The 27,875-nt window shown below is 45.9% G+C and overlaps 1 protein-coding gene across 1 annotated transcript; it reads left to right on the plus strand.

Annotated features, from left to right (window-relative positions):
• The first annotated feature begins 170 nt into the window (after positions 1-170).
• Positions 171-27,867, plus strand: SGF29 (SAGA complex associated factor 29). Its single transcript, XM_061209233.1, has 10 exons — positions 171-356; positions 15,154-15,248; positions 19,372-19,447; positions 20,101-20,173; positions 24,699-24,763; positions 25,697-25,826; positions 25,898-26,044; positions 26,291-26,326; positions 26,439-26,601; positions 27,662-27,867. Exons 2-10 carry the CDS (start codon positions 15,174-15,176, stop codon positions 27,776-27,778), a joined length of 882 nt encoding a protein of 293 aa, XP_061065216.1. The 5' UTR covers positions 171-356; positions 15,154-15,173; the 3' UTR covers positions 27,779-27,867.
• Positions 27,868-27,875: the final 8 nt, after the last annotated feature.

Genomic DNA, 27,875 nt, shown 5'->3' on the forward strand with positions numbered 1-27,875 from the left:
GTATTATTGTTTTATAGAGGCTTTGGGGAATGGGAGAGGATACTGAAAACACACAAGGACCCTGGTTTGGTAAAATAAGGTTCAGTTGAGTCGGGAACAGTGTGTAAAGTGAAAACTACATTTCCCAAGGGGCAGCGCGGCATGTCACCGAGGAAGACGGCGCATGCGTAGAGGGGTCCGCCACGCTGCGCCCAAGCTCATAAAAGGCAAAAAGCGTGTGTGGTTTTCGCCCTGCCGCGAATCTTCGAACGCAAGCGCGTTGTTATCCGCAGACTTTGAAAAGCATTCGAGGGACCGCGCGCCTGCTCCCGCCGTCGCAGTTTCTAGCGCGACGTGCTTGTTCCACCCGTGGCTCGGTAGGTGGGTATGGGTCGCGGTCTGGGACACCCCCCCCCCTTCGCCCACCCCGCCCGGAGAATGGCGGGAGCGGAGGGCTGAGGGTCCCCATTCCCGGGCCTTGCTGCGGCGGCTCTTGAGGGGCGGTGCGCACGCGCCCTGGGCGGAGCGAGGCGGTGGCGCAGGGAGGGAGGGAGGGCTGGCGCAGACCTTCTGTAAGGTCTGCGCTTGCGCCCGCCCGCCCTGCGAGGGTGGGAAGCCGCCGCACGTGGTGCTTGGCGTGGTGGCCGGGAGAGGTGGGGTACCCAGCACAGGTGCGAGAAGACGAGGGCAGAGGATGGGCCCCGAACCTTGGCAGCTTCTGTTATTTGCTCAAGATGTGCCCATCTTAACCAAACAACCTCATTCTTCCTTCACATTCCTCCCGGTGGCTCATCTCTTTGCCCCTGTTGGCAGCCAAAATTTCAACCTGTATTCACCAGCACCTTTCCTCCTCCAAACCCACTCCATTCAGGCCTTGGCCCCCACCCCTCCACTGAAATAGCGCCTTGTCAAAGCCACCGATCATCTCTAGGTCGCCAAATTCAGTGTTAAGTTAGTTCTGAGATCCCTAGCAGTATTTGATGCAGTTAGTCACTGCCTTTAATGGAAACGCGTTTTTTGTTTGCCTGGTGGAACATTCTCGTCTTTAGCTTCACTCTCTCTGACTTCTCTCCTGATTCTTGCTCCTCTTCCTTACTTTTAATGGTTGTACTGCCCCAAAGCGTCATCCTAGATCTCTGCTCAGTGTTCATTTCCTGGGCTTTAAATATAAATACCGTTTACTGTGCTTAACTCTCAAATTTCTGTCTTCAAGTCATTGCTCTTCCTGAAATTTTGAGTTTTACTTTTCGCCTTGCTCAGTTTTCTCTTTCTTCCAGTTGCTTAGGCCAAGCACCTTGAGTTATTGTAGGTGTCTTTTGCTTCCTCTCTCTCCTCCTGCATCAGTCAGCACATATTTATCCTTGAGGCTTTGAAGTTTCACTCCTGGGTGTCCAATTGTAGGTATGTTTGGTATTTGGTCAGTCCTTTCTGCCTGAGAATTTCTGTTTTCATTTTTGGCGTTCTCATTATTTATTCAGATTTAGCCATTTATGTATTCTGATCCATCCCTTTTAGAGTGTTTATTTCACCTACAAATAAGTATACCAAACTGTTTAATATCTGTGTTCCTTTCTGGACTGTAAGTTTCCTAAGGTCAAGGCAGGGACTGTTTGTCTCATTCACTGCTGTATACCCCTCATGCCTGGCACAGCGTAGGTGCTTGATAAATGTTAATGAATGAATGAATGAATGAATTTACAAAGGGAAAGTACCTTTTTTCCATAGGTGGTAAGTAGACAATCCCTCTTAAGAGGGTATTGGTTACAACTAATTTGTTTTCTGGGGTCAGGGAGGAGAAGATATTGAACAGCCCAGCTTCAGAATTGTTGCAGTGTTTCTAAGAGGCTTCCAGGATTCAGTTCAGTTCTGCAGTCTATCTTGAGGACTTGGTAGGTGCCAGGCCCTGTGCTAGTTGCTGGGAATATAAAGATAAACAAAACTGCATCCCTCTCTTCTAAGAGGTGTGGCAGGAGAGACAAGTGAAACAATTAGTCTCGTGGTGTATGTGTGACAGGTGCCAGAACGGAAGTTGGTGTACCGTGTTTTGGAAGTTTCTGGAAGTTTTGGTTGCCCTTGGCATCAGGGCAGATGAGAGGGGCCTGGGACAGCCAGATCTCCCTGCCAGTTGTTTCTGGCTATAAGCAGCTTTGTCCTTCTATCCTAGTATGCCATACAAATATTGTGTTCTAGTGCCATGGTGTGAAAAAGGTTGGCAAATACTGCTGTAAAAGTGTTAATTTTGCTGCCATTTGATTTGGACCCTGAAAAACGAGTAAATTTGAGAGATCCAGAGGGGAGGAGGAGGAAGGATCAAAGGCATTTCAGGCAGGCATAACAGAAGCATAAAAGTCTGTGCTTGTTTGAGGCTGGGGCCCTGGGATTTTTCGGCGTGGGTATTGTAGGTCAGTTGAGAGGTGCCCTCCAGGATCTGAAGCAATGCCTTGGAAGTGTTTGGTAAACCAGAGTGTCCATTTTATAAATACCTGGCCCACCACGAGGCACCCTTTTCTCAGTGGGTAGGTCCAATTAGAGTCCATAGTTTTAGAGACCAATTTTCTGGAGCTAGAAGCAGGGATGTTAAGTCAAAGTCCTTTTTTTCTGATTTCTAAATTTATATACAAAGATTCTTACAAAGGTTTTAAAAATGAATCTCACTTGGAATTTTGATGAGTCATCTGCCTTGGAAAAAATACCCAATTTATGTCACTTTGGGATTTGTGGTCACTGTATCTGTGGAGAGGAAGGTAGAATGGTGAACACTGAACCAGTGGGAGTTGGATGTTGATACTAAGTTGTTTGAGCCCTTAAGGCTTAGGTTGCAGAGTCAGACAAATATGAATTTGAATCCCACCTCTGCCACTTATTATTTGCGTTTTCTTGGTAAAGTCATTTATTTCTCCAAGACTCAAGTTTCCTCAGTGCTATGAACAGTACTTTGCAGGATTGTTAAATAGGATAATCCACGCAAGAGTGCTTAGCACATGGTAGGTAATCAGGAATAGCTGTCATTGTTACCTTTATTTTCCTACCTCTTTTTTTTTCAGATGGCACAATGAATCACTGTCTTACTGGTGATACTTTCAGTGTAATCATAATAACCTAACAGTTGATTGGCAGTTTACAGTAGACAAATTGCTTCTACTTCCATGATCTCTTTTGCTATTGAATATGCTGAAGTTGTGACAAAACTTAGAATTGGGAGGAAGAGCATAGATTTTATAGTTTGCAGTCTTGCAATCCCAGCTCAACTACCTGTATTTCCTGAGTTACCAGCATAACTTAACCTGTCTGAACTTCAGTTTCCCCAGCTGTAAAGAAGGTGGGCTTGTAGCATTGATGTAGGTTTAAAGGAGAATCACCTGTGTAAGCTTCAGTACAGAAGCATGGTAGGTACTGGAGGGGGTAAGTGGAAATCATCGTCTTAATTTTTAAAAAAAAACTAATTGATTAATGTAGCTTCTTACTGATGGTGGCTAAATTGAGGGTATGGGATCTGAGTGTAGGGTCTTAGATGCTTTGCTTCCCTTTGACTCATAACAAAGCTTTTATTGTCTTGAGTCCTGTGGGATTCTTTTTAGAGTGGTTTAAGTATAGGATGTTTGCATTTGTTTGTATGAGGCCTTGGCTGCTAGTAGAGGATCAGAGAATAGTTTTAAGCTGGGTGTTTAGCAGCTGATATGTGCTTTCCACCTGAAGCCTTTGTCCCCAAGAATTACCTCTTTTTAGTCAAACTTCCCAGTTGCAGGTAACAAAAAGGTAACCCAAACTAGTCTAAGCAGAAAAGGAGTATCTATTGACTGTATCTGGAGTCCTGGGTGCAGCAGCTTCAGGCATGGCTGTATCCAGAAGCATAAATTATGTCACCAGTATTTTCTGTGTCTTCTCAGCTCTGCTTTCGTCCATGTTGATTTCTCCCTCAGGCAGGTAAAAACCTCCATCAGTTCCAGGCTTCCATGCTACTCTTTTTTTTAAACATCTTTATTGGAGTGTAATTGCTTTTTTTTTTTTTAAACATCTTTATTGGAGTATAATTGCTTTACAATGGTGTGTTAGTTTCTGCTGTATAACAAAGTGAATCAGCTATATGTGTACATATATCCCCATATCTCCTTCCTCTTGCGGCTCCCTCCCACCCTCCCTATCCCACCCCTCTAGGCGGTCACAAAGCACCGAGCTGATCTACTTGTGCTGTGCGGCTGCTTCCCACTAGCTAGCTATCTGTTTTACATTTGGTAGTGTATATATGTCCATGCCACTCTCTCACTTCGTCCCAGCTTCCCCTTCCCCCTCCCCATGTCCTTAAGTCCATTCTCTGCATCTGCGTCTTTATTCCTGTCCTGGCCCTAGGTTCTTCAGAACCATTTTTTTTTTAGATTCCATATATATGTGTTAGCATACGGTGTTTGTTTTTCTCTTTCTGACTTCACTCTGTATGACAGGCTCTAGGTCCATCCACCTCACTACAAATAACTCAATTTCGTTTCTTTTTATGGCTGGGTAATATTCCATTGTATATATGTGTCACATCTTCTTTATCCATTCATCTGTCGATGGACACTTAGGTTGCTTCCATGTCCTGGCTATTGTAAATAGAGCTGCAATGAACATTGTGGTACATGACTCTTTTTGAATTATGGTTTTTCTCAGGGTATATGCCCAGTAGTGGGATTGCTGGGTCATATTCCATGCTACTCTTAACCAACAGAAAGAGGTTATCTTTTTGCAGATAGCTCTAGCAAAAGATCTGAAATTGATTTTGACTAGATTTGGGTCACATATCTCTTCCTGAACCAGTCATGGTGGTCAGGGAGAATATAATATTTTCATGGGCCCAGGTGGTATACCCAGCCTTGGAGCCAAGGTGAGGGGTGGTTTCCCAAAGGGAAATTCAGAGTGCTATTACCAGACCTAAATATTTACTTAAGAAAAATGAATATGTGTCTTTAAAAAGAATCACAAATGACTGCTCATAGCAGTTTTATTCATAATGGCCAAAAGTGGAAATAGATGCTATTCGGAGAGAACAGGTTAAACAAACTAGTTTGTTCATACAATAGGTGCAACTCAGCAATAGAAAGAAACAAACTCCTGATACACACAGCAACACAGATGAATCTCAAAACACATTAAGTGAAAGAATCCAGACACTAAAGAATATGGATGGCATGATTATGTTTCTATGAAATTCTGGAATAGGCATAACTAGTCTGTAGTGGAAAATATCAGAACAGTGGTTCCCCTTGTGGGTAGAAATAGAAAGTGTGGCCATCTAAGTGGAAAAAAGAGGGTTCTAGGACCCAGAAGGTTTAGGGTACTGGGCCTTGCTTCAAAATTCATAAGAATTCTGACACTTATAGGAATTGCGTAACCTCTTCTTGGTTTGAGACTAATGCTGAGATCAACTGGGACCCTTGGACTCAGATAATGGGCAGCTTGGGCTGAACATTCAGTTTCCTCCCAGCTGGGAGCTGCCTGAACTTTCAGTTAGATGTGGTCCTGAGTCTGCATTCCGGCTTTGCACCACCAGGCTTAATGTCCTCAGAGTGGAGAGCCACAGAAACCTTGGCCTCTACTGAGAATGTGTTTTCTGGGGAAATTCAAGTTCACAGCTGACTGGATCCAGAGATAGCAGTAGTTTATTGGAAACTCATAAAATGAGTTGGTTTTCCCAGGCAGGGCGCACCCAGTAGGCAAAGCTTAAGCAAGAGAGGGCCCTTAAATGGTGGGGGCAGTGATTGCTTCCCCAGGCTTGGGATGCGTCAGTGTTTTCTGTTCCTTGTGCCTTTGACTGCTTTGCTCAACTTAACACAGTCCCTGTCTTTTTTCCTGGCTCCCCTGACCCACATCTACAGACAAGGAGGAGGCAGCTTGCATCTACTAAGTGCACGCTCTGTGCCAGGCACTGTCTGTCACCTTACTTGTGTGGTTAGTCCTCAAGTGGGTGCTCTGGTTTTTATAGAGACTCAGAAAGGTTAGAGAACTCTCCCAGGGTGAGAACTTTATAGCTGTTCTGTCCCCATTCCTGTCCTTGGAACACTTCTAAAATATGCCTGTCAGTTCATTACCCTGATGGCTGTATTGCAGGCAATCACGAGGGGAAACAACCAACACACTTACAACCATTCTGTACCTAGGCAGCCATTCTGTTTTTCACTTTCAGTGCAGTATTCAATAAATTACACGAGGGGACTTCCCTGGCGGTCCAGTAGTTAAGATTCCATGCTTCCAATGCAGGGGATGCGGGTTCAATCCCTGATTGGAGAACTAAGATCCCACATGCCGTGCAGTGTTGCAAAAAAAAAAAAAAATTAAATTAAAAATAAAAAATTTTTTTTAAAAATAAATAAATTACATGAGATAGTCACTTTATTGTAAATAGACTTTGGGTTAGACGGTTTTGCCCAACTGTAGGCTAATACTGTAAGTGTTCTGAGCACGTCTAAGGTAGGCGAAGCTAAGCTATGATGTTCAATAGGTTAGGTGTATTAAGTGCATTCTCAACTTATGATATTTTCAACTTATAGTGGGTTGATCGGAACATAACTCCACGGTAAGTCAAGGATCTGTATATTACATATACAGAAGGTATCATACAAAATGAAAATCATTGCAGGTTGCTGGGATTTGCTTTAAGATATTCTTTGATGTTGTTGACTTTTTTTTTTTATCACCTAAATTAGGAAAAAATGGAAATAGAGGTGTGACCAGAGTACTTTGGAGAGCCAGGGGAGTTTCTGACTGCCTCGCTGGTTAAGGAGTACCCCAGAGAAGAGAGGGCACTGGAGTAGGAAGAACTCGCTGCCATTTGTCAGTCAAGTCCCGGGGGAGGGGCATCAAGGTAGTGGAAACAGCTTGATGGTCCTTTCAGAGAGCTAAATAACGACTGCTTCCAGAGAGAGCAGTAGTTCATTGTATGATAAAATCATAAAATGAGGTTCTCCTAGGCAGGGCACTACCCAGTGGGCAAAGTGAGCCTCCAGAATCCTGGCACTCATCTCATTACTTCAGAATTATTGGGTTGGCCATAAAGTTCGTTAGGGTTTTTCCATAAGATCTTTTTGGCCAACGCAGTACTTCACACTGAACAGAAATGAGGTGAGAAGAGAGCATTTTAAAAGTCACAAGTCAGTGTTTTTATGTGAGGGCATCCCGACAGGTCTCTTGTCAAAAACAGGGCCCTCCTTTCCCACCTCTGCCTTCTGATTGCAGGATTAGGCCCTGCCTGGCTCGGTATTTGACCTACTCCTTCCCCCCCAGACCAAGTGGGTCAACTTTTTCTTTTCTTTTTTTTTTTTTTTTTTGGGTCAACTTTTTCACTTTGGTTGGCTGAAAGTTTCAACGTCAGTTTCTTTGTCTGACTCTGCATCTACTAATTGCAAAAGGTTTTATGAGATAACATACTTTTTCTTCTTGTATATACATGGGATCTCTGGAGAAGTACCCAAAAAACAGCAGGGGTTGCCTCAAGGGGTGGGAGATTTCATTGTGTTTCTTTTAATCGTTTGAATTTTTTTTACTGTGTGCATATATTATCTAGTAGTTAAAGGTTTTCTTTTTTTTTTTTTTCCCCTTAAGCGGAACAGACTTTGTGTCTAACCACAGTGAGACAAAGAGACAGATGATATCGCAGTAATGTGATGAGAGCCTAAACTAAGGCAGTGACAGGTGTGATGGAAGAGAAGGGTCTGGATTTCAGAGAAATTTCTGAGGCAAAATCAATAGAATTTGAATGGGGATTGATCAAGGGCATGGGGTTTGGAGATGAGCAAGGAGAAGACCCCAGGATTTCCAGCTTGGGAAGCTGGCTGGACACTGATGGGTACCACTAACCCACGTCTGGAAGGCACAGCCGTGCAGGGCAGGAAGTGTGAGGTGACTGAGGGGCACCATGGTTGGGACGTTCAGGCGGCAGCTGCAGGTCTGAGCTGGGAGCCTTGGAGAGAAGTCAGGGCTGATGATACTGATGTGGAAGTTTCAGAATATGGGTGCTTGAAGCTGGTGACAGTGCTGAGGGAGTGCTTAGAGAATGAGAAGAGGATCCAGGGTGACCTTCCACTGAGGTGGAGGAGGAGGGCAACAGAAAAATAGGGGAGACTGGAGGCCTGGAAACCCAGAGAACAGAGCTTTGAGGAGCAGCGTGTGGTCAGGTATTCAGTGCAGCAGAAAGTTCCAGGAGCTGGCAGGAGATCATAGGCACTGAGGGAGAGCCGGACTGCAATGGTTAAAGATTAAATGGGAGTAGAAGTGAGGATGGTGGGTACCGTGCCAGCCCTGTGCTAGGTACGGAGAGTAAAGTGATCCCCGCTCTCAGAGACTGGACACGCTAGGTGAGGGGACAAATACACACACACAGAGAATTGTAATACGATTTGATGGGCACAGTGGTAGAGAGATGCACAGGGTATAATGGGGACACAGAGACAGGTAACTTCACCCAGCTGAGGAGACTGGGGGTTTCTGTGATTAGAGGAGGGGGTGACTTGGTAGTAATGCAGGTCTTAGAGAACAGTTAAATCAGGCAGAGGATTAGGGGTAATCTGCCTGCAGGAAGAACATCCCAGATAGACGGAACAGCACAAACATAGGGCACAGGCGTGAGAAGTTCCATGGCGCCCAGTCAAAAGCGGAACAGGTCAGTATCGCTGGAATATAGGATGTGAGGCAGACAGGGCTGAGAGATGTTGGAGTGGGGGGAGACATGAGGATGGAAACCTCTTTGTGGAGACCTTGTGTCCTGTATTAAGGGCTTGACTTCTCCTGGGGGGGGGGACGTGGGAGGGGGTTGAAAGTTTTTGGTAGGGAAACGATATGGCCACACATGTCTTTTAGATGGATAGTCCTGGAGCTCTGCAGAGGGTGGATTTGAGGGAGACGAGAAAGCAGGGAGGAAGCCCAGCTAGGAGGCTGCTGTATAAGTTACGGTGAGACCGACCTGATACAGCCTGAACCAACGAGTGAAGGACTAGAAAGGAGTGGATGGAGTCCTGAAATACTGGGGCAGTAAATCAGCCAGAGTGGTGATTGGTTGGACATGAGGGTTGAGGGAGAAGGGGGAGTTGAAAATAACTCAGGTTCCAGCAGAAGTGGCTGAATGGGTTAGGAGAAGCATGCTACCACGTAGGGGTTTGGGGATGGGGTGAGTAGGGAGGGGATGAGCTTGCTTTTGCACATACTGATTTTTTTTTTTAACAGTTTTACTGAGATATAATTCATCTACCATAAACTCACCCATTTAAAATGTATAATTTATTGCATTTTTTAAAGTATATTCAGAGTTGTGCAACCATTATCATCATCTAATTTTAGAATATTTTCTGGGTACATTGATTTAAGAAAATTTTTTTTATTATGGAACATTTCTAACATACAAAAGTAGAATCACATAAGGAGTGTCTGTGCTGGGCAGAGTGATTTGGGGTCTCCTCTGGTGGAGATGTCTAGCCAACACGAATAGTTGTTACGGGAATTTCAAAATGGACCTAACTTCGGGGAGGGGGGTCAGGGCAGGAGAGAGGTGGTGTGTGAAGGAGTAAAACTATGAAGTTCCTGTCGATTTCCTGACACTATTTCCAGTGGGGTTATTGGTGAAAGGGGGTTGTTGATGACAGCAGAGATGACTGTTCTTGCCTGAGGAGCTTCCAGGCTGGTTGGGGAAGAAAAGATCTACCTACATCCACTGGCTGGAAAGCCAGTTTATAGGTCTAGGTAGGTTCCAGGAAAAGTCGAGAGAAAAGTTAGGTTTATTTAGGGATGGTCAGACAAGACCAGTTTTGATCTGGTTGTTGAAAAAAGTGTAATGTTTGTGTCCTTAGCAGAGAGGGAGAGGGTGTAGATGGCACACCCTTTCAGCCTCTTTGGAGGGTAGGGTGGAATGGGACAGGACATCTGCATTTGAGTGTGTGTAGGTAAGACAGACCAGAAGAAATGTCAGCAGATAATGACAGATGACACTGGATATGTCTCAGGGCTGGATCCCACCCCTCACCCTCTGGCCTCTTCAGATGCAGCCCCATTCTCTCGTCCTTGGACTTGTTCTCAGTGTGCTCCCACCCCTCAGCCAACATGCTCACATTTCCTCCACCTGTAAACCCTTCTCCGTCTGCTTGGCCTCCCCTTCAAGCCTCCACCCCTGTCTCTGTGTCACAGCCCTGCTAGCAGGAAATGTTATCTTTATTTGCTACCACACCCCTCCTGCATGGTGGTGGGTCTGAGGGCAGGAGCAAAGATATTGAGGAGGGAGAAGGTTTGAAGTGTCAGAATTATCAGGGAAGGTAACTGATTTACCTGGCAGCAGAGTGGGAGTGCTTGCTATCAATGCTTGTATAAAGTAAAACCCGCTGTCCGGTTGGGGGGGCTTCCCCCAGTTCTTTTTTTTTTTTTTAATTTACTTTTATTTATTTTTGGCTGCATTGGGTCTTCGTTGATGCACGCGGGCTTTTCTCTAGTTGCAACGAGTGGGGGCTACTCTTCATTGTGGTGCGCCGGCTTATTGCTGTGCCTTCTCTTGTTGTGGGGCACGGGCTCTAGGCGCGTGGGCTTCAGTAGTTGCGGCACGCGGGCTCAGTAGTTGTGGCTCGCGGGCTCTAGAGCACAGGCTCAGTAGTTGTGGTGCACGGGCTTAGTTGCTCTGTGGCATGTGGGATCTTCCCGGACCAGGGCTCGAACCCGTGTCCCCTGCATTGGCAGGCGGATTCTTAACCACTGCGCCACCACGGAAGCCCCATTCCCCCAGTCTTAATATGCACAGGTGTAGGCATGTAAAAGGCAGGTGGTTCTGACTAGGATTCTGCTTTATGTGGCAGGAGAGAACAACCCTTTTCCGTGCTGATCCGTTCCTTCCAGGGATCTTCCCACTGGACTCTTCTTTGGTCCACACCTTCACCTTGGTTGTGGTTCAGTGGGGCTCTTTCCCCCTTCCTCTTTGCTCACTCAGCAGATCATCCCTAGCGTCATCAATTCCCAACACTTTAGCAACGACCTTTATGCTGATCATTCTCAGATTTATCCACTTTGAATCTCTTAAACTCTAGATCCCTGATTTTGTGTGGTTCTAATTAATGCAACCAGACTTTTTTTTCTTAAGGGACATGTTCTTCTCTATATTAGAATACATTATATAAAGCTTGTGGTGGTAAAAATAGTGTTGCACGTGTGAGGAAAAAAGATATGTCACAAGCAGTCAAATGAAAATAAGTTGGACTTCATAAAAATTAAAAACATGTGCTTCAAAGGACACAATTCAGTAATCATTTTTTAAAAAGACAATTAAAAATGGCAAAGGACAGTTCTCCAGAGAAGATAAACAAAGGCCAGTAAACACATGAAGAGATGTTCAACATCATTAGCCATCAAGGAAATGCAAATCAAAACCACTGTACCATTTCACACCCACTAGGATGGCTATAATCAAAAAGACAAACAATATCACATGTTGGTGCACGAGCAGAGATATCGGAACCCTCATACGTTGCTGATGGGAATATAAAATGGTACACCTACTTTGGAAACAGTCTAGCTGTTCTCAAAAGGTTAAACATAGAGTTACCATATGATCCAGCAGTTGCACTCCTAGGTGTATACCCAGGAAATGAAAACATGTCCACAAGTATTCATAGCAGCAATGTTCATAACAGCCAAAAAGTGAACACAACCCAAATGTCTATCAGTTGATGAATGGATATACAAAATGTGGTATATGCAAACATGAAATATTATTCAACAATAAAAAGAAATGAAGTGCAGAATAGGCAAATCTATAGAGACAGAAAGTAGATTAGTGTTTGCCTGGGGCTCTAAGGGATGGAGATGTACATGTATTTAAAGCATACAGTTCAGTGGTTTTTAGTATATTCAGAGTTACACAGCCATCACCACAATCAATTTTAGAACATTTTCACCGCCTGGCCAAAAAGCCCGATTCTCATTAACAGTCACTCCCCTTCCTCCCTCAAACCCCCCCGCCCCCCACAACAGCTTTCTATGGACTTGCCTATTCTGGATATTTCATATAAATGGAATCATACAATATGAGGTTTGTTTTGTCTGGCTTCTTTCACTTAGCATAATGTTTTCAAGGTTCATCCATGTGTAGCATGTGTCAGTACTTCATTCCTTTTTAGCGTAATAATATAGTCTATTGTATGGATAATACCACACTTTACCCATCCATATGGTTTCTCCACATCCTCACCAACACTTGTTATTATGTCTCATTTTCATTATAGCCATCCTAGTGAGTGTGAAATGGTATCGCCTGTGGTTTTGATTTGCATTTCCTTGATGGCTAATGATATCAAGCATCTTTTCATGTGCTTGTTGGCAGTTTGTATATCTTCTGTGGAGAACTGTCTATTCAGATCATTTTTATATATGGTCTGAGGTAGGGCCCCAAATTCAGTCTTTTACATGTGGACATCCAGTTGTCCTTGCACCATTTATCAAAAAAGACTATTCTTTCCCCATTAAGTTGTCTTGGCAACCTTGTGGAAAATCAGTTGACCATGGATATAAGGGTTTGTTTATGGTCTGATTCTGTTCCATTCATCTTTATGTCTACCCTTATGCCAGTACCACAACATCTTGATTACAGCTTATAGTACGTTTTGTAATTGGCAAAACTTTTTCAAGATTATTTTGGCTATTCTGGATCCCTTGAATTTTCATATTAATTTTAGGATGAGCTTGTTAATTTCTGTAAAGAAGCCACCTGGGATTTTGATAGGGCTTTCATTGAAACTGTAGATCAATTTGGGGAGTAGTGCTATTTTAACAATATTAGGTGTGCTGATCCATGAACATGGGATGTCTATTTATGTAGATCTTCTTAATTTTTTTAAACAATGTTTTGTAGTTTTCAGTATAAGAATTGTATACTTCTCTTATTAAATTTATTCCTAAGTATTTTATTCTTTTCGATGCTATTGTAAATTGAATTGTTTTCTTAATTTCATTTTTGTGTTGTTCATTGCAACTGTATAGAAATGCAATTGATTTTTGCCTGTTGATCTTCTGTCCTTTAACCTTCTTTATTAGTTCTAATAGTTGTTTAGTGGGTTTCTCAGGATTTTGTGTATACAAGGTCATGTCATCTGCAGATGAAGATAGTTTTACTTCTTTCTTTCCAATCTTGATTCTTTTATTTCATTTTATTGCCCTAGTTTGAACCTCCAGAACAATGTTGGCTTGTTGCTGATCTTAGGGGGGAAAGCTTTCAGTCTTTCACCAATAAGTATGATGTTATCTGTGGGTTTTCATAGGTGCCCTTGATCAGGTTGAGGAAATTCCCCTCTATTCCTGGTTTGTATATTACTCTTTTAATAAACAAAAGCAGAGATTTTAAGAAGATATGCATATTTAAATACATAGAGTTCACAGTTCATTACCGGGGGGTGGGGGACATGCAGTGTGAATCTGATCTTTGTGGATATGGAGATGTACTAATTGAATGATCTTTATAAGAAGGTAGGGTATAAAGTAAAAATTTCAGCATCCTAAAAAAAAGTTCTTTTTTTCCAGTCTACTTTTATCTTTAGGCATATGTCCAGTTTTACCTAGTTACAGTAGCTTACTTTTTAAAAAAAAATTTTTATTGAAGTATAGTTGATTTACAATGTTGTGTTAATTACTGCTGTACAGCAAAGTGATTCGGTTACACATATATATATACATTCTTTTTTTTAATATTCATTTCCATTATGATTTATCATAGGATATTGAATATAGTTCCCTGTGCTATACAGCAGGACCTTGTTGTTTATTCATCCTGTATATAAAAGCTTACATCTGCTAACCCCAACCTCCCACTCCATCCCTCCCCCAACTCCCTCCCCCTTGGCAACCACCAGTCTGTTCTCTATGTCCATGAGTCTGTTTCTGTTTCATAGATAGGTTCCCTTGGTAACCACCAGTCTGTTCTCTATGCCCATGAGTCTGTTTCTGTTTCGTAGATAGGTCCCTTGGCAACCACCAGTCTGTTCTCTAGGTCCATGAGTCTGTTTCTGTTTCATAGATAGGTTCATTTGTGTCATATTTTAAATTCCACATATAAGTGATATCATATATTTGTCTTTCTCTTTCTGACTTACTTCACTTAGTAGAATAATCTCCAGTTGCATTCATGTTGCTGCAAATGGTATTATTTCGTTCTTTTTTATGGCTGAGTAGTATTCCATTGTATGTATGTACCACATCTTGTTTATCCATTCATCTGTCAGTGGACATTTAGGTTGTTTCCATGTGTTGGCTATACAATAGCTTACTTTTAAAATTACCTTTTATTGTCTCTTATTCTTTTTCTAATTACCTACTGTTGCATTTTATTTTCATCAGAATACATTCATCTTACCTTAAGTCAGATATTTTTAGTAGTTAATTTCTCTTCCTTCTACAGTAAAAAAAGTAACAATGCTTTATGACTTAGAAAGTGTCTTCATATAAAATCTTATTTGAATCCTCATTTTACACATTAAAAAAAAAAGGGAAACCAGAATGCTTGAATCATTTGTCAGGATAGTAGGAGCAGAGCTGGGGCTAGGGCATACTGCTTTTGAAGATACTTAATAAGTACACCTGACTTGGTTGAACATATCGAATACGAGCATCATTGGATTAGGGAGGAAATCCAAGACAACTTGCCACTGTATCAGTTTCCTAGGGCTGCCATAACAAACGACCATAAACTGGGTGACTTAAAAGAAATGTATTCTCACAGTTCTGAAGGCTAGAATTCCAAAATCAAGGGGTTGTATTAGTTCCAGAATCAAGGGTGGGTTCCTTCTTGGGTGCCCAGGAGGAGATCATGTTCCGTGCCTCTCTCCCAGCTTCTAGTGGTTGCCAGCAATCCTTGCTATTCCTTGGCTTGCAGCTGCATAACTGCACTCTCTCTCTGCGTCTGTCACATGGCTGTCTTCCCTCTGTGTGTGTCTCTCTCTCCACCTGGCATTCTCTGTATGTGTGTCTCTATTTCTTCTCTTATGAGGACACCAGTCATGTTGGATTAAGGCCCACCCTACTCCAGTGTGACTTCATCTTAACATATATCTTAATTACATCTGCAAAGACCCTGTTTCCAAGTAAGAGGTACCAGAGGTTAGGACTTCAGCATATCTTTCAGGAGAATGGTTTAACCCACAACAGCCACTAACAAGGCTCTCTTCTGCTCCCCCTCCACCCCAGGCGCCCCCGTATACCACACCATGGCCCTCGTGTCTGCTGATTCCCGCATTGCAGAACTGCTCACAGAGCTCCATCAGCTGATCAAGCAAACCCAGGTAAAAATCCACAGTCCTCCACTCCTAGAGGGGAACGTGGGCTGTGATGCTGAGCTGTGGAGGGGGCGGGGGTGGTTGTGTTCAAAGAGATTGGACATGCAGGAACCACAGTGATGTAATGAAGGTGGGAGGAGAAGGAGAACGTAGGGTATGACTCCCATTCCTGTTGGATTTTCTGTCATGTGCAGGGTTTCATGATTCGTTTGGTTTAGTAACAGCTATATTGAGAGGTATAATTCACATACCATACAATTCACCCATTTAAGGTGTACAATCCAATTTGAATCAATATTCAGAGTTGTGCAACCATCACCATGATCAATTTCAGAACATTCTCATCACCTGACAAAAATACCCTGTACCCAATAGCAGTCATTCTCCTTGTGCCTCCACCTCAGGTAAACAGAGACACTCTTATTGGGCAAGATATTCCAAGCGTGTTTAGAGGTTATCTACTAAGAGCTGGTCAAGGGCCAACCCTTTTTTGGAATGTGTAGTGTTTGAAAACCCAGGCCTGCTGAATTGATCTTTAACTGCACCTGCCACCCCCCTGGCCCTTGGCCTAGGCTCTGTTACAGCAAAACAGTCATTTGAGCATTTACCTTTAGTATAGCATTTATATAAAAGATAGAGCAATAGTATCAGGATAAATATGCCTAACATTTGCAGGAATCCTTATAGGGTAGGGATAGACTTAAAGAAACAACTGATCTGTCCTATGGAGCCATTACATACACTTTCATATTTTTGTACTAATTTGATTACCTGTTTTCCTCCTTCATCTACCACCATCTGTACCTTATGATAAATTTGTGTGAAACTGTTTAGCATAGAAATTAGCTGATGGTGAGTTAAATCCAGTTCTTCCTCAGGTCAGTCATATTCCATCAGCATTACATTCCCAGAAGACTTTGAATCAATCTCCCAATACATTTGGTCATCAATATCAGTATTATCCTATGACTGACTTACATAAGGTAGTTGAATCTTACCAACAGTGCCAGTGTGTTACACCATATTGAAGTATGGTCATGGTAAAATTCGGTTTCTTTATGGAACAAATCAGTAAGAATTACAGAGCTATTTGTTAGGTCTTTACAACAGAATTGGCCCTGCCCATTTACCAGACTTTATTACGGACAGGCTTTATTACAGTTGGCCATGATTCAGTTATTTCTGGGTTCCAAGTCAGCTGGGGATGAAGCCAATCACTCTGTCTCAGCTCAGGCTCGTACTGAGACTGGTTTCCATTGCATACTGTTGCACAGCAGAGTCCATCTCCCTCCTATGGGGAGGACACAGGTGGTGTTCAGAGTACAAGTCCTACCTCTGCTAACTGGACTTCAGGATATGTCTTATTTTGATCTATTCTTGGGTCAAGGGTAGTCATGGTGCATTGATGTAAATTGCACATGCCCCTTGAGGGCTTCCATAGGTTTAGAGTTCCACAAAATTCCCATAAGTGTGCCCCTTGGGGCTCAGCAGCTCGATGGAGGGCCGCTGCTCATGGCTACTTATTAAAGTATTATCCATTTTAAAATAGTCAAGAAACCCTGGTGGGTCAAGGTGCAAGCCCTTTCCCAACAACAGGTGGGTCCTAGAGCTATCCACATTACCTGTTGGGTTGGCCTGAACCACTTCACTAAAGCCTCATCATCTTTCCAGGCTGACTCCCATCCCTTACCTTCCTCCTAGGAGAGAACTCACTTCTGTTTGTTTATTCTAATCAACAATCTTTTCCCCGTTTGCTGCTTCTCATTGAAAATGAGTTCAGCTTGCCCCACAATGAACACAATAGTACCTATGTCCCCTAAAGCCTTTTTCTGTCTATGGGCCAATGTTGCTTACTCCACCATGCATTTTGTTGCCATTGTGTACTAATGGCCTGGGTACTGCAGTTAGGATACATATTTTGTACCCAAAAATGTTGGGTGCCCCATACTAGGGTTAGATGAGTGGTAGTTGCACCCAGATGTAATTTAGCCTAAGTATATCATATGGCCTCTTAGGCCTCTCAAAACCTTCCTCGTCTAGGGGAGCGGGGGATGGGGCTGTTCCCCAGGGGAGTTTGGACCCACCATGGGCCTACTGCTCTAATCCTGCCAGAAACCCACTTTTTCCCTATTGTTGTTACTTGCTTTTCATTCACAAAGACAAGGGTGATATGTATTTGTGCAAGCATGCTGTGGCATATCGTGTCCATTATAACCAGGGACCTTTCTGAGCATCCCATCATCCAGGCTTGTAGTTACACAATGATCAGTCTCCTGGGAGCCGCCATACAACCCAATGGGAGCAGTTCCCAGAGATTCCTTTCCAAATGGTATCCTTTGTAGTGGAATGTGACCTGAAAAATAAGAGTCAGAAGATTCTGGCACACATATTGCTAAGTGAAAACCCAGTCTGAAAGGTTTTCTATACTGTATGATTCCAACTATATGACAATATGGAAAAGGCAAATCTATAGAGAGAATAAAAAGATCAGTAATTGCTCAGGGCTTAGAGGGAGGGAGGGATGAATAGGGGGAGCACAGGGGATTTTTAAGGGAGGTGAAACTATTCTGTATGATACCATAATGGTGGATACATTACATTTTGCATTTGTCAAAACCCATAGAATGTAAAACACAAAAAGTGAATCTTAATGTAATCTATGGACTTTAGTTAATAATAATTATCAATATTGGTTCAGTAATTGTAACAAATGTTCCACACTAATGCAAGATGTTAATAATAGGTGAAGCCGTGCAGGGGAAAGCAGGTATATGGGAACTCTGTCTTCCTCCTGCGTGATTTTTCTGTAAACCTAAAACTGCTCTAAAAATAGTTTATTAATAAAATTTTGAAGATAAAGATATAAAGATACTGGCACATTACTAGAATTCCAGTCAGTCATCAACAGTTTGTTCAGTTTATCATCATACTGTATAACCAAAATGTCTCTCAGAGGGTTTTCAGGCTTCCATTTGACTTTGTCGGGTTCTAAAAGCAGAGGTGGTCTTGGCAAACACACGGCGTCACCCTTCAGGGCATCTGGTGTGACTGAGTTAAGAGTCAATGTTATTCTCTTGCTCTGAGTCTCTCTAAGGTATTAATGTAATACTGAATTTCCATCATTGCATAACCCATTTATTCATTCTTTTACCCTTGGCTACTCTTTCTCCTTCTCTCCATTTGTCATTGATTTTTACCCAGATTTTTCTACTCTTTGAAGGACGTTAGGCTCGGCCACCGTGCTGGTCCTGATTGCCAGCAACAACACTAGTCTAGCAAGTGCCTCACCTTCCCCCCACTCTCCCCCTATCCCCACCCCGGCCCCTGTCCATTCCCATTCATGTAAGGTAGGGTTACTTAGGTACGGAACTAGTGGGCTGTTTTCACCACTAGGCATTATAGCTGCGTTCACTGTTAACTCCATTTTGCCAGATGGGGTGAAAGTACCTACCCCCTCAGGCACTTAGAAATTCTGACATAAAGGTTAAAAGGTATAGTTACAATTTCTTCCTTAGGAATCAGCCCTGCTTCCGGCATCTTCATTTGCAGCTCTGGTCCCAGGACCACTGATGTGGGGAAGAATTGTATCAGCATCCTTACCTACCCCGCTTCCCCAGATGAATTGATCATAGATACATGTGTTAATTTCTAGACTCTCAATTCTGTTCCATTGACCTATATGGCAGTATCACACCATTTGACTACTGCAGCTTTGTAGGAAATTTTGAAATTGGGAAACGTGAGTCCTCCAATGTTTTGTTTGTTCTTTTTAAAGATTGTTTTGGCTATTCTGGGTCACTTGAATTTCCATATAAACTTGAGGATCAGCTTGTCAATTTCTGCAGGGAAGTCAGCTGGAATTTTGATGGGGATTGCATTGAATCTGTGGATCAGTTTATCTTTTTGATAAAGGAGAGTCATTAAATGTATAACTTGTAAGTTAACTTTAATGCCTTTTGTATTGCTTTTGCATTAGTCAGGCGGAAAAATCCTTTTAAACTTACGGATTTGGAAGTTGGATTTACAAAATGAGGGTCATATTTATGGGGCCTCTGGCCTGGGCTGCAGGGTAGTTGCCACAGCAGGATAAAGGGCCTCCCCTCATGTCCTGTTGACCTCGTCCTTGCAGGAAGAGCGTTCGAGGAGCGAACACAACTTAGTGAACATCCAGAAGACCCACGAGCGGATGCAGACAGAGAACAAGAGTGAGTAGCTGGGCTCGGGAGAGAAAGGAGTGGGCCAAGACTGGGAACATGGCGGTTATCGTTTTTGAAAGGGACTTTTGCATGTATTTGCCTAATCCAAAATGAACTGCTTGCTCCCTAGGCCTGAGGAACAGTTTTCCCTTAGGCTGGGTGACCTAAGATGACCCAGGAGACAGATGACAGACTGCCTAGCCACTAAGGAACCTTAAAATCCCCCAACTCTGAGGACTGGGAAGTCAGGAAATGACGCTGCATCTCGGGAACCCCCTTACAGCGCACAGGACCCCCCAGTTAGCCGGCATTTTCTAGAGCTTCCCTACTCGTGTGCCCTGCACATGCCCTGAGGTCAGGCTCCCGGGCTGGTGCTTTCCAACTCTGAGGAGCTTGGAGAATTGTTTTCTGTTTGCGTAAGTCACACTCTGGCAGAGGTTAGAGAGTCCTCTCCTAGATGTTGTGATGGCATCTGTACCATATGAAAATGTGAACATGGAGGTATGGGCCTCGGGGGGCACTTCTGAGCCAGTAAAGCTCATACCTCAGCCCACGGCCCCTCGGTGCCTCCCAGAGTCTGATTCCGGCGGACTGGAAGCAGTGCCACGTTGCTGCCGGCTGCCCCTCACCCATGCATCTTTCTCCCTTTGTTTATCCTGCAGTCTCTCCCTATTACCGGACAAAGCTGCGTGGCCTCTATACAACCGCCAAGGCCGATGCAGAGGCTGAGTGCAAGTGAGTACCGTTCCACTGCCCTGCCATCGCCTCCCCTCCTCATCCAGGTGCTGGGCTGTAGGAGCCTGTGGACCATAGCCCCAGCCTGCCTCTCCTCCCACGGATAAGCAGATTCTGACTCCCCAGCTTCTCCTTTAGGGCCCACTTTCCCTAGAGCCCACTCTGGCCTCTCTTCCCTGGCCCTGCTGTTTTATAGATGGCAGAAAGGTGTGGATCAAATCCCAGTGATGCCTTTTTCTAGTCACTTGACCTTGGGCAGTCATTTCAGCTGAGACTCAGTTGCTCCGTCATTAAAATAGGGATAATAACTACCTGTAGAATTGTCAACGTAAAATGGGATAATGCACATAAAGTGCCTAATGCCAGTATTTTCCAAACTCTTTTGACCATAACCCATGGTTATGCCTGGTGTTGGGCAGTCTCCATAGAGAGACACAAGGATAGTGAGGATCCTGCCTTCAAGGGCAAGCAGTCCAGAAAGGAGAGACACTCTAAAAAAAGTTACAGGACAGTGTAGTTGGTGGGCCGGCCGAGATGGTGTTCACTGTGCCTGGGGATCTGAGACCCTCTCAGGGAGGAGGAGAAACTTGAGCTGGGGATGGGTAGGCAGACAAGTCAGAGAGCCCAAGCGGAGGACAGAGTGTGCCAGGGCCATGGAGGAGCGCATTTGGGGAATGAGAACTAGTCCTTGCGTGGCTGGGGGAGGGGAGGGCAGGATGTGGAAGACCTCCAATACCTGGACGTTATCTTGGAGGCCATAGCGAGCCAAAGACGATGTAAGAGCAGGAGAGAAACCCCTGGCTGCTGCATGGAGAGTAGACTGGGTGAGATTCAAGGCTAGTTTGGAGACCAGGCAAGAGATAGTGACGGAGTTGAGCTGAGACAATGGCAGTGGGGTAGAGAAACAAGGGTGGGTTCTGAGATCAAACTGGAGGACGAGTTGGGAGAGAAGATTTCCAAGGTTTTTAGCTTGAACAAAGGGGTCTGATGGGGCTCCCTTTGCCAGGGTGGGAAGAGAACAAAAGGGTGGGGCCAACTGGCGGGGAGGGGATACGGTGAATTCTGGTTGGAGGTGTTGCTTGCTTGGCTTTCCAGCCCAGCCTTCCCCACCCCCATCTTCTCCCTGATTTGCAGATTCATCGGGTAGCCATAGTTGGGCCCTTTCCCATTAGTGGGCCTGGAGTTTGGCTTGTATAAGTCAGAGTGACTCAACGCTCATTTGAAAGTAAAAGGCAGACTTTCCCTTCCCAGGTTCACTGCCGGCAGAGTGAGGCGGCTGCTTCTGCAACCAGCTGGTGTGAGCTCTTCTCTGGCATTGACTTAACCAGAGTTTAACACTTAAAGCTTGTTTCATAAGTGCAGGTCCCTTGCAGTCCTGCTGTCATTTCACTTTTTCAGACTCTTAGACCTTCATACGTTCATTCACTAAACAACAAATAAGGTGTCCTCACCTCCAGATACCATGCTGGGAACAGGAGAGTAGGTGAGGCAGATAAGATGCCACCCCTACCCGCAGGGAGCTCCGCGTCTGGGTGGGGAAAACATGGTACTGTGTGTGCCTGTGGCACTGACCCAGGTGCTGCAGCACCTATCAGCTCATCTTCTAAATATTTGCATTAAACCTCTTGGGAAACTGAAGAGGCGCCAAGAGCCTGCTTCATGAGCTAGCCCAAGCCTGTGATGCTTTGCTGTTCCTTCTATCCAGTCCTGGCTGGTTTTCCTCCTCCTGCTTTTGCAGAAAACAGAAAGGAACCCATGTCTTCATTTAACAATCATCTCTTTTAGCAGCAGGAGTCAAAGGGAAACAGATCAAAGATGTCACTTTCTGTGTTCCAGTGGAGACGGGTAGCCATTCTGGGTGGGAACAAGATATTTTCTAACATTGGTTCAGAAGGCACTTCTCCAGGTGCGGCTCTGTGAGGGCACAGGAGAGAAGGCCCACAAGGAATTATTTTTCACCCTAATCAAATAATTACTGTGTATTGGTATGCAGCAGTATTGGATTACTTTAAAGAGCCCACACCATTTAGCCCCTTACGAATGGTTGGGGAGGGGTGCCGGGTTTGTGGGGGGAGGGAGGTTAGGGCTCAGGGTTCTTGGCTGAGGACCCTTCAAAGGAAGGTCAGCCAGCAAGAGGCGTTTCCTCTGCTGTCCCAGGTGAAGTGGGGCTCTTGGGATGGCACCATCCCTGAGGGTTGCTGATGGGCTGGCAGGCTGCCTGCCAGAAGGTAGGGACCCACGCTTTGCTGGGTGGTCATCCTGGTTGACCTGAAGCCTCTATGGTTCCGAGATGGAGAAGTTTCAGCTCCAGAAAACTGCTCTTTAAATAGTAAATGATCTTAAAACATTGTTTCCTCAGATCTCTGCAGTGGAACTTCAGTAACTTTAGGAAACGGAATATTACATTCCTCTCCTTAGAGATTCGCAATGCAAATTAAAGTACTGAAGTATTAAAGTACTGCAGTATTAAAGTATTGAAGTATTAGAGTATTGAAGGCTCTGCCAAGTTCTGCAACAGCAATTTCTTTAACTCAGTATTTCACAAACTTACTTGACAGTGGAATACATTTACACACTGGTTCTCAAGTCTGGCTGCGCCCAGAGGTTCTGCTTTAACTGGGGTGGAGTTCATGCATTGGTGTTAACTTTCTACATAATTTCAGACTTATAGAAATGTATTTTTACCACATTTGCTTTATCACTCTCTTTATATATATGTATTTAGAATCTTTTTTTTCTGAATCATTTATGTTGCAGACATGATGCATGATGCCTCTTGACCTCTAAATACATCAGTCAGCATTGCCTAAAAACAAGGACATTCTTAAACAACCACGGTACATTTCTCAAAATCAGGAAATAACAGATATAAAACTATTAACTGATCTACAGATCTTATTCAGATCTCATCACTGTCCAGTGATGACCTTTATAGCAAAAGAACAGAACATTTTTATAGTGCAGATCAGCACTGTGTTTAGTTTTCCTGTCTCTCTGGTCTTTCAATCTGGAACAGTTCCCAGGCTGTCTTTGCTTTTCCTGACCTTGACATTTTGAAGATTATAGGCCAGTGCAGAGTGTCCCTTAGTTGGGTTTGTCTGATGTTTCCTCATGATTAGATTCAGGTTTTACGCTTTTGGAAGTAATAGCATGGAAGTGATGTTGTCCTCCGTCACCATATTAGAAGGCAAAAGACTCCCACTGGTTAAGGTGGGCTCTTCCAGGTTTCTCCTGTGTCAAGTTATTGCTGTTTTCCATTGTGTGATTAATAAGTATCTTATGAGAGATACTTGGAGACTATGTACATATCCCGTTTCACATCAGACCCACTAGTTTTGGCATCTGTTGATGATTCTTACTTAAAGCAATTGGGATTCTTTTTAAAAAGCTCCCCAGGGCGTTCTGATGTCCAGCTAGGGTTGAGAACCACTCCATTAATATCTCACAGAATACAGCTTAGGACATACTACGTAAAAGGATGTCCTCCAAACAGGCCCGGCAGCAATGATCAGACTTTGCAAGTTCCCTTTGGCCTGCTGGCTTTTACTGCTCCTCTGCTTTCCTGGAAGCCTGATTGCCCCGTGTCCCAGTGCTCACTCACAAGCCCGAGGTGGCTCCGGCTGAGCCGTCCTGGCGTCCGACACCGGCCACACTGAGCTTCCGTGCTCCAAGCCTGTCGGCATGGCGTTCATCCCTCCCTGCTTTGGTTTGCCCAGTTCCCTCTGCCAAGGCTGCCCCTTGCCCGATCTTCTGGCCTTTCTTTGCCTGATGAGTCCACAAGAGTCACACTCTCTGGGACACCTCCTGTGACACTATTGTGCTGTGTTCTCATGGGTCTGAACCAAGGCCTTCAGAAACACGTGGGCATTTACTAAAGGTTTGCTAGAGGAATGTGCTGGAGAATAAATGACCTGAAGTGGCTTCTATGCTGCTTATTGCTGTTGAGATATTCTTTGGGGGAGGTTCCCGAAGGTCTAGGATAAAGAAGGCTTCTTCCCGCAAGGATTTGTGTGCACTTCTGCCAGGTTGCTTGGGTCCCAGCCACCCTGGAACCCCCGTAATCGAACTCCAGAGGTTTCCTGGGGCTGCAGTCTTTCAGGGATGAGTTCCCTCCACCCCCAGCCCTGCTCTGAGCCGAGACAACTCCCCACAGTCCTCTGGAGTGTCTCTTTTACAGGTGCCACTAGGGCAGACCCCAAGTTTTAACTTCTGTCCTCCGAATCGCAAGAGGTTGTTAGAGTCTGCTGGCACCCAGCAACACTTCTTCAGGATTTGTCAGATGCACTCTGGCAAGGCAGCTCTCTGCTTTGCTTACCTCTCCAGGACCCTCTTAGGTTTTTTGGCCTGCCACTTCCTCTTGTCTCATCAGTTCTTTTATGCTTTTAAGATTAAAAAACACGTGCTTAGGGTTTATAGTTTCCAGCATCAGGGTTGGTCTGAGCTAGCCAGCCTGCCGTAATGAGAAAAGGAAGTCTGCGCTTTGTGCTTCATCCAGACCTCTTCTTTCCCTTCTCCCTGCCCTCAGCATCCTCCGGAAAGCCCTAGATAAGATTGCGGAAATCAAGTCTCTGTTGGAAGAGAGGCGGATTGGTGAGTTAGAGACGACCAGGCCGGCATTCCTGGACCAGGCGGAGTGAGGGTTCCTGAGAGCAGCAGTCAGGTCTCCCTGTAGGGGAGCCTGTGACCTCAGTCCGGTGGGATTGTTCCGGGGGCTTCTGACAGAGAAGCGCCTGGGCAGCCTGGGGTTGGGAAGGGAATGGGGATCATCCCCAGAGCTCCCTACAGACCACGCTGATTCCCCTGCTCCCTCTACTGCCTGGGTCAGTCACCTCCCTCCTTCCTACTGCCACCCACTACCATTTCTTGCTGTGGGGAGAACCAGAGCTGCACCCTGGGTGTCTTGAAGCCAGCCTTCCACATGGAGTTTACCTACACGAGGCGCTGGCTTCCAGATCCCTCAGGCTGCTGTGGCTTTCCCACCTCTCTTGCCCCAGTGAACCCCCCCGTGTGCAACTCCTCACCCATCAAAAATGCTGTCACACTGCCAGCTGGGTTTGTGTGAAGTGGCTGGGTGTGTTGAACCACGCCTGAGGAGGTCAGGGGTCTGTCCACATTTGAGAGTTTTTTAAACTTTCTGTTGAATTACAACATATGTTCATAGAAAAGTACACGTAAGTGAACATACAGCTCACCGAAACTTTCACTAACGGAACAAAACGGATGTAACCAGCACCCAGATCAAGAAACAGAACGTGACCTGCACCCCAGAATCCCAGCTTTTGCCCTTTCTAGTTCCCTCTCCCTAGGGTATCCACCCTCCTGGTGTCTCACCATCTGGGCGGTCTGGGCGGTCTGACTGTGGGCATCTGGTGGAAGGGGCAGGATGGCACCTGGGCCCTTGGTGCTAACTTGGGCGGTGGGGCTGCAGGCTGAGCTCTGACAGCCCGATGCAGGCAGGCTAGGGTGGGCCTGAGGGCGGGCACCCTGTCCCTGGTGTCTCAAGGGCTCACTTCTTTCCCACAGCGGCCAAGATCGCGGGCCTGTACAATGACTCGGAGCCCCCTCGGAAGACCATGCGCAGGGGGGTGCTGATGACCCTGCTGCAGCAGTCAGCCATGACCCTGCCCCTGTGGATCGGGAAGCCCGGTGACAAGTGAGGGCGGGCCCAGGGCTGGGGGCGCTGGCAAGGAAGGGACTGGAAGTGACATTGTACTCCACCCTCAGGCCCCCGCCCCTCTGTGGGGCCATTCCAGCTTCTGGGGACTATGTGGCCAAACCTGGAGACAAGGTGGCTGCCCGGGTGAAGGCCGTGGATGGGGATGAGCAGTGGATCCTGGCCGAGGTGGTCAGTTATAGCCATGCCACCAACAAGTGAGTGGACACCCAGCCCTGTGGGCTGTTCTCCCGTCACCACACCCACTTGGGCTGCGACTCTCACCCATCTGCAAGATGGGAGAAAAGCAGCTTCCCCTGGGTGCCCCGGTGGGGATGGTGTGTGAAGCAGTGGGCTCCTGGGGCTACTTCCCTTCCCCGCCCTCCTCCCCCGCTTCCTCGGGGCTCCCTGACTTGGACTACGCACCTCCCTGCATCCACCGCTTTCCTTTTGTTTACCCGCAGGTATGAGGTAGATGACATTGACGAAGAAGGCAAAGAGTGAGTGTGCTCATGGGGGCGGGGGGCATGGAAGTCTGGGGGCAGCTAAGCTGCTGGGATGGGGCCCCCACCTGGCCATGGGTTGACCTTAGCTCCCCCTCGCCCCCGCCAGGAGACACACCCTGAGCCGCCGGCGGATCATCCCACTGCCCCAGTGGAAGGCCAACCCGGAGACGGACCCCGAAGCCTTATTCCAGAAGGAGCAGCTCGTGCTGGCCCTGTATCCCCAGACCACCTGCTTCTACCGTGCTCTGATCCACACGCCCCCGCAACGGGTAAGCCAGCCTCCACGGGAGAGACACTGGCCCGATACAAGGACCAGCTGGGTCATGGAACATCTTCTCACTTTCCGTCCCCTTTTCCTCATCTTACAGCCTCTCTGAGCTAGGAGGGTCCTGCAAGTTGGCCTTTGTCTTCTGCTTAGTCTGCCCTACAGCCCTGCCCTCTAGGGCAGCACCAGCCAACCCTCCTCTTTCCAAGCTTCAGAGCCTTAGCAAGCCCTGAGCGGAATGGACCCGAAGCATACTTTAGTCTAACCTCGCTTTTGCACTGAGATGGGAAGTTCAATGCCCAGGGCCTGTTTTGGAACCCTTGACTCCTGCACCACTGCCCTTTCCTTGGCTGAGCTGCTTTCTCTCGAGCTCCTGACATTGCTGACACCCTGGTCACCCATCACCTGATGGTAGTTTAAAGGCTGTTCTCCCCTCTTCCTCCAGGATACCTGCCTGCTGCCCTCTAGGCTGTCTTTTTTTTTTTTTTTTTTTTTGGCTGCGTTGAGTCTTCGTCGCTGCGCGTGGGCTTTCTCTATTTGCAGCGAGCGGGGGCTACTCTTCGTTGCAGTGCGTGGGCTTCTCATTGCGGTGGCTTCTCTTGTTGCGGAGCACGGGCTCTAGGCACACGGGCCTCAGTAGTTGTGGCGCACGGGCTTGTTTGCTCCGAGGCATGTGGGATCTTCTGGAACCAGGGATCGAACTCGTGTCCCCTGCACCGGCAGGCGGATTCCTAACCACTCTGCCACCAGAGAAGTCCCCCTCTAGGTTGTCCTTGATCCCTTTAACACAGGCTCCCTGGTACCAGACCCTCCAGTTACGGCCCATCCACGTAGGTGGCAAGTCTCCCTTCTCCCTGCTCTTCATCCCTTACCCTTGGCGCTTTGTTGCTGAGGAAAGAGCTCTGTCCTAACAGGGACTAGGTTCAAACATCTAGACTTCCTGAGTGACTACGAGGACAGGAGAGGCTGGGGGCCCACGAGCCAGAGGTTCCTGTCTATCTAGGTTTGGGGGGGCCTCGCCTGGAGGTCTCTGACCAGTCACTCCTGTCTGCCCCCTACTGCAGCCCCAGGATGACTATTCGGTTCTGTTTGAAGACACCTCGTATGCAGATGGTTACTCCCCTCCCCTCAATGTGGCCCAGCGGTACGTGGTGGCTTGTAAGGAGCCCAAGAAAAAGTGAAGCGGCCTAGCAGACTCGCAGTCTCCTGACACCCTCGAAGGGGGATGCAGCACAAGATTTTGTGATCAAATAAATATTCCCCCTCCTTGTCCATGTC

Source organism: Eubalaena glacialis, chromosome 13, assembly GCF_028564815.1.
Source record: "Eubalaena glacialis isolate mEubGla1 chromosome 13, mEubGla1.1.hap2.+ XY, whole genome shotgun sequence".
Taxonomy (NCBI): domain Eukaryota; kingdom Metazoa; phylum Chordata; class Mammalia; order Artiodactyla; family Balaenidae; genus Eubalaena; species Eubalaena glacialis.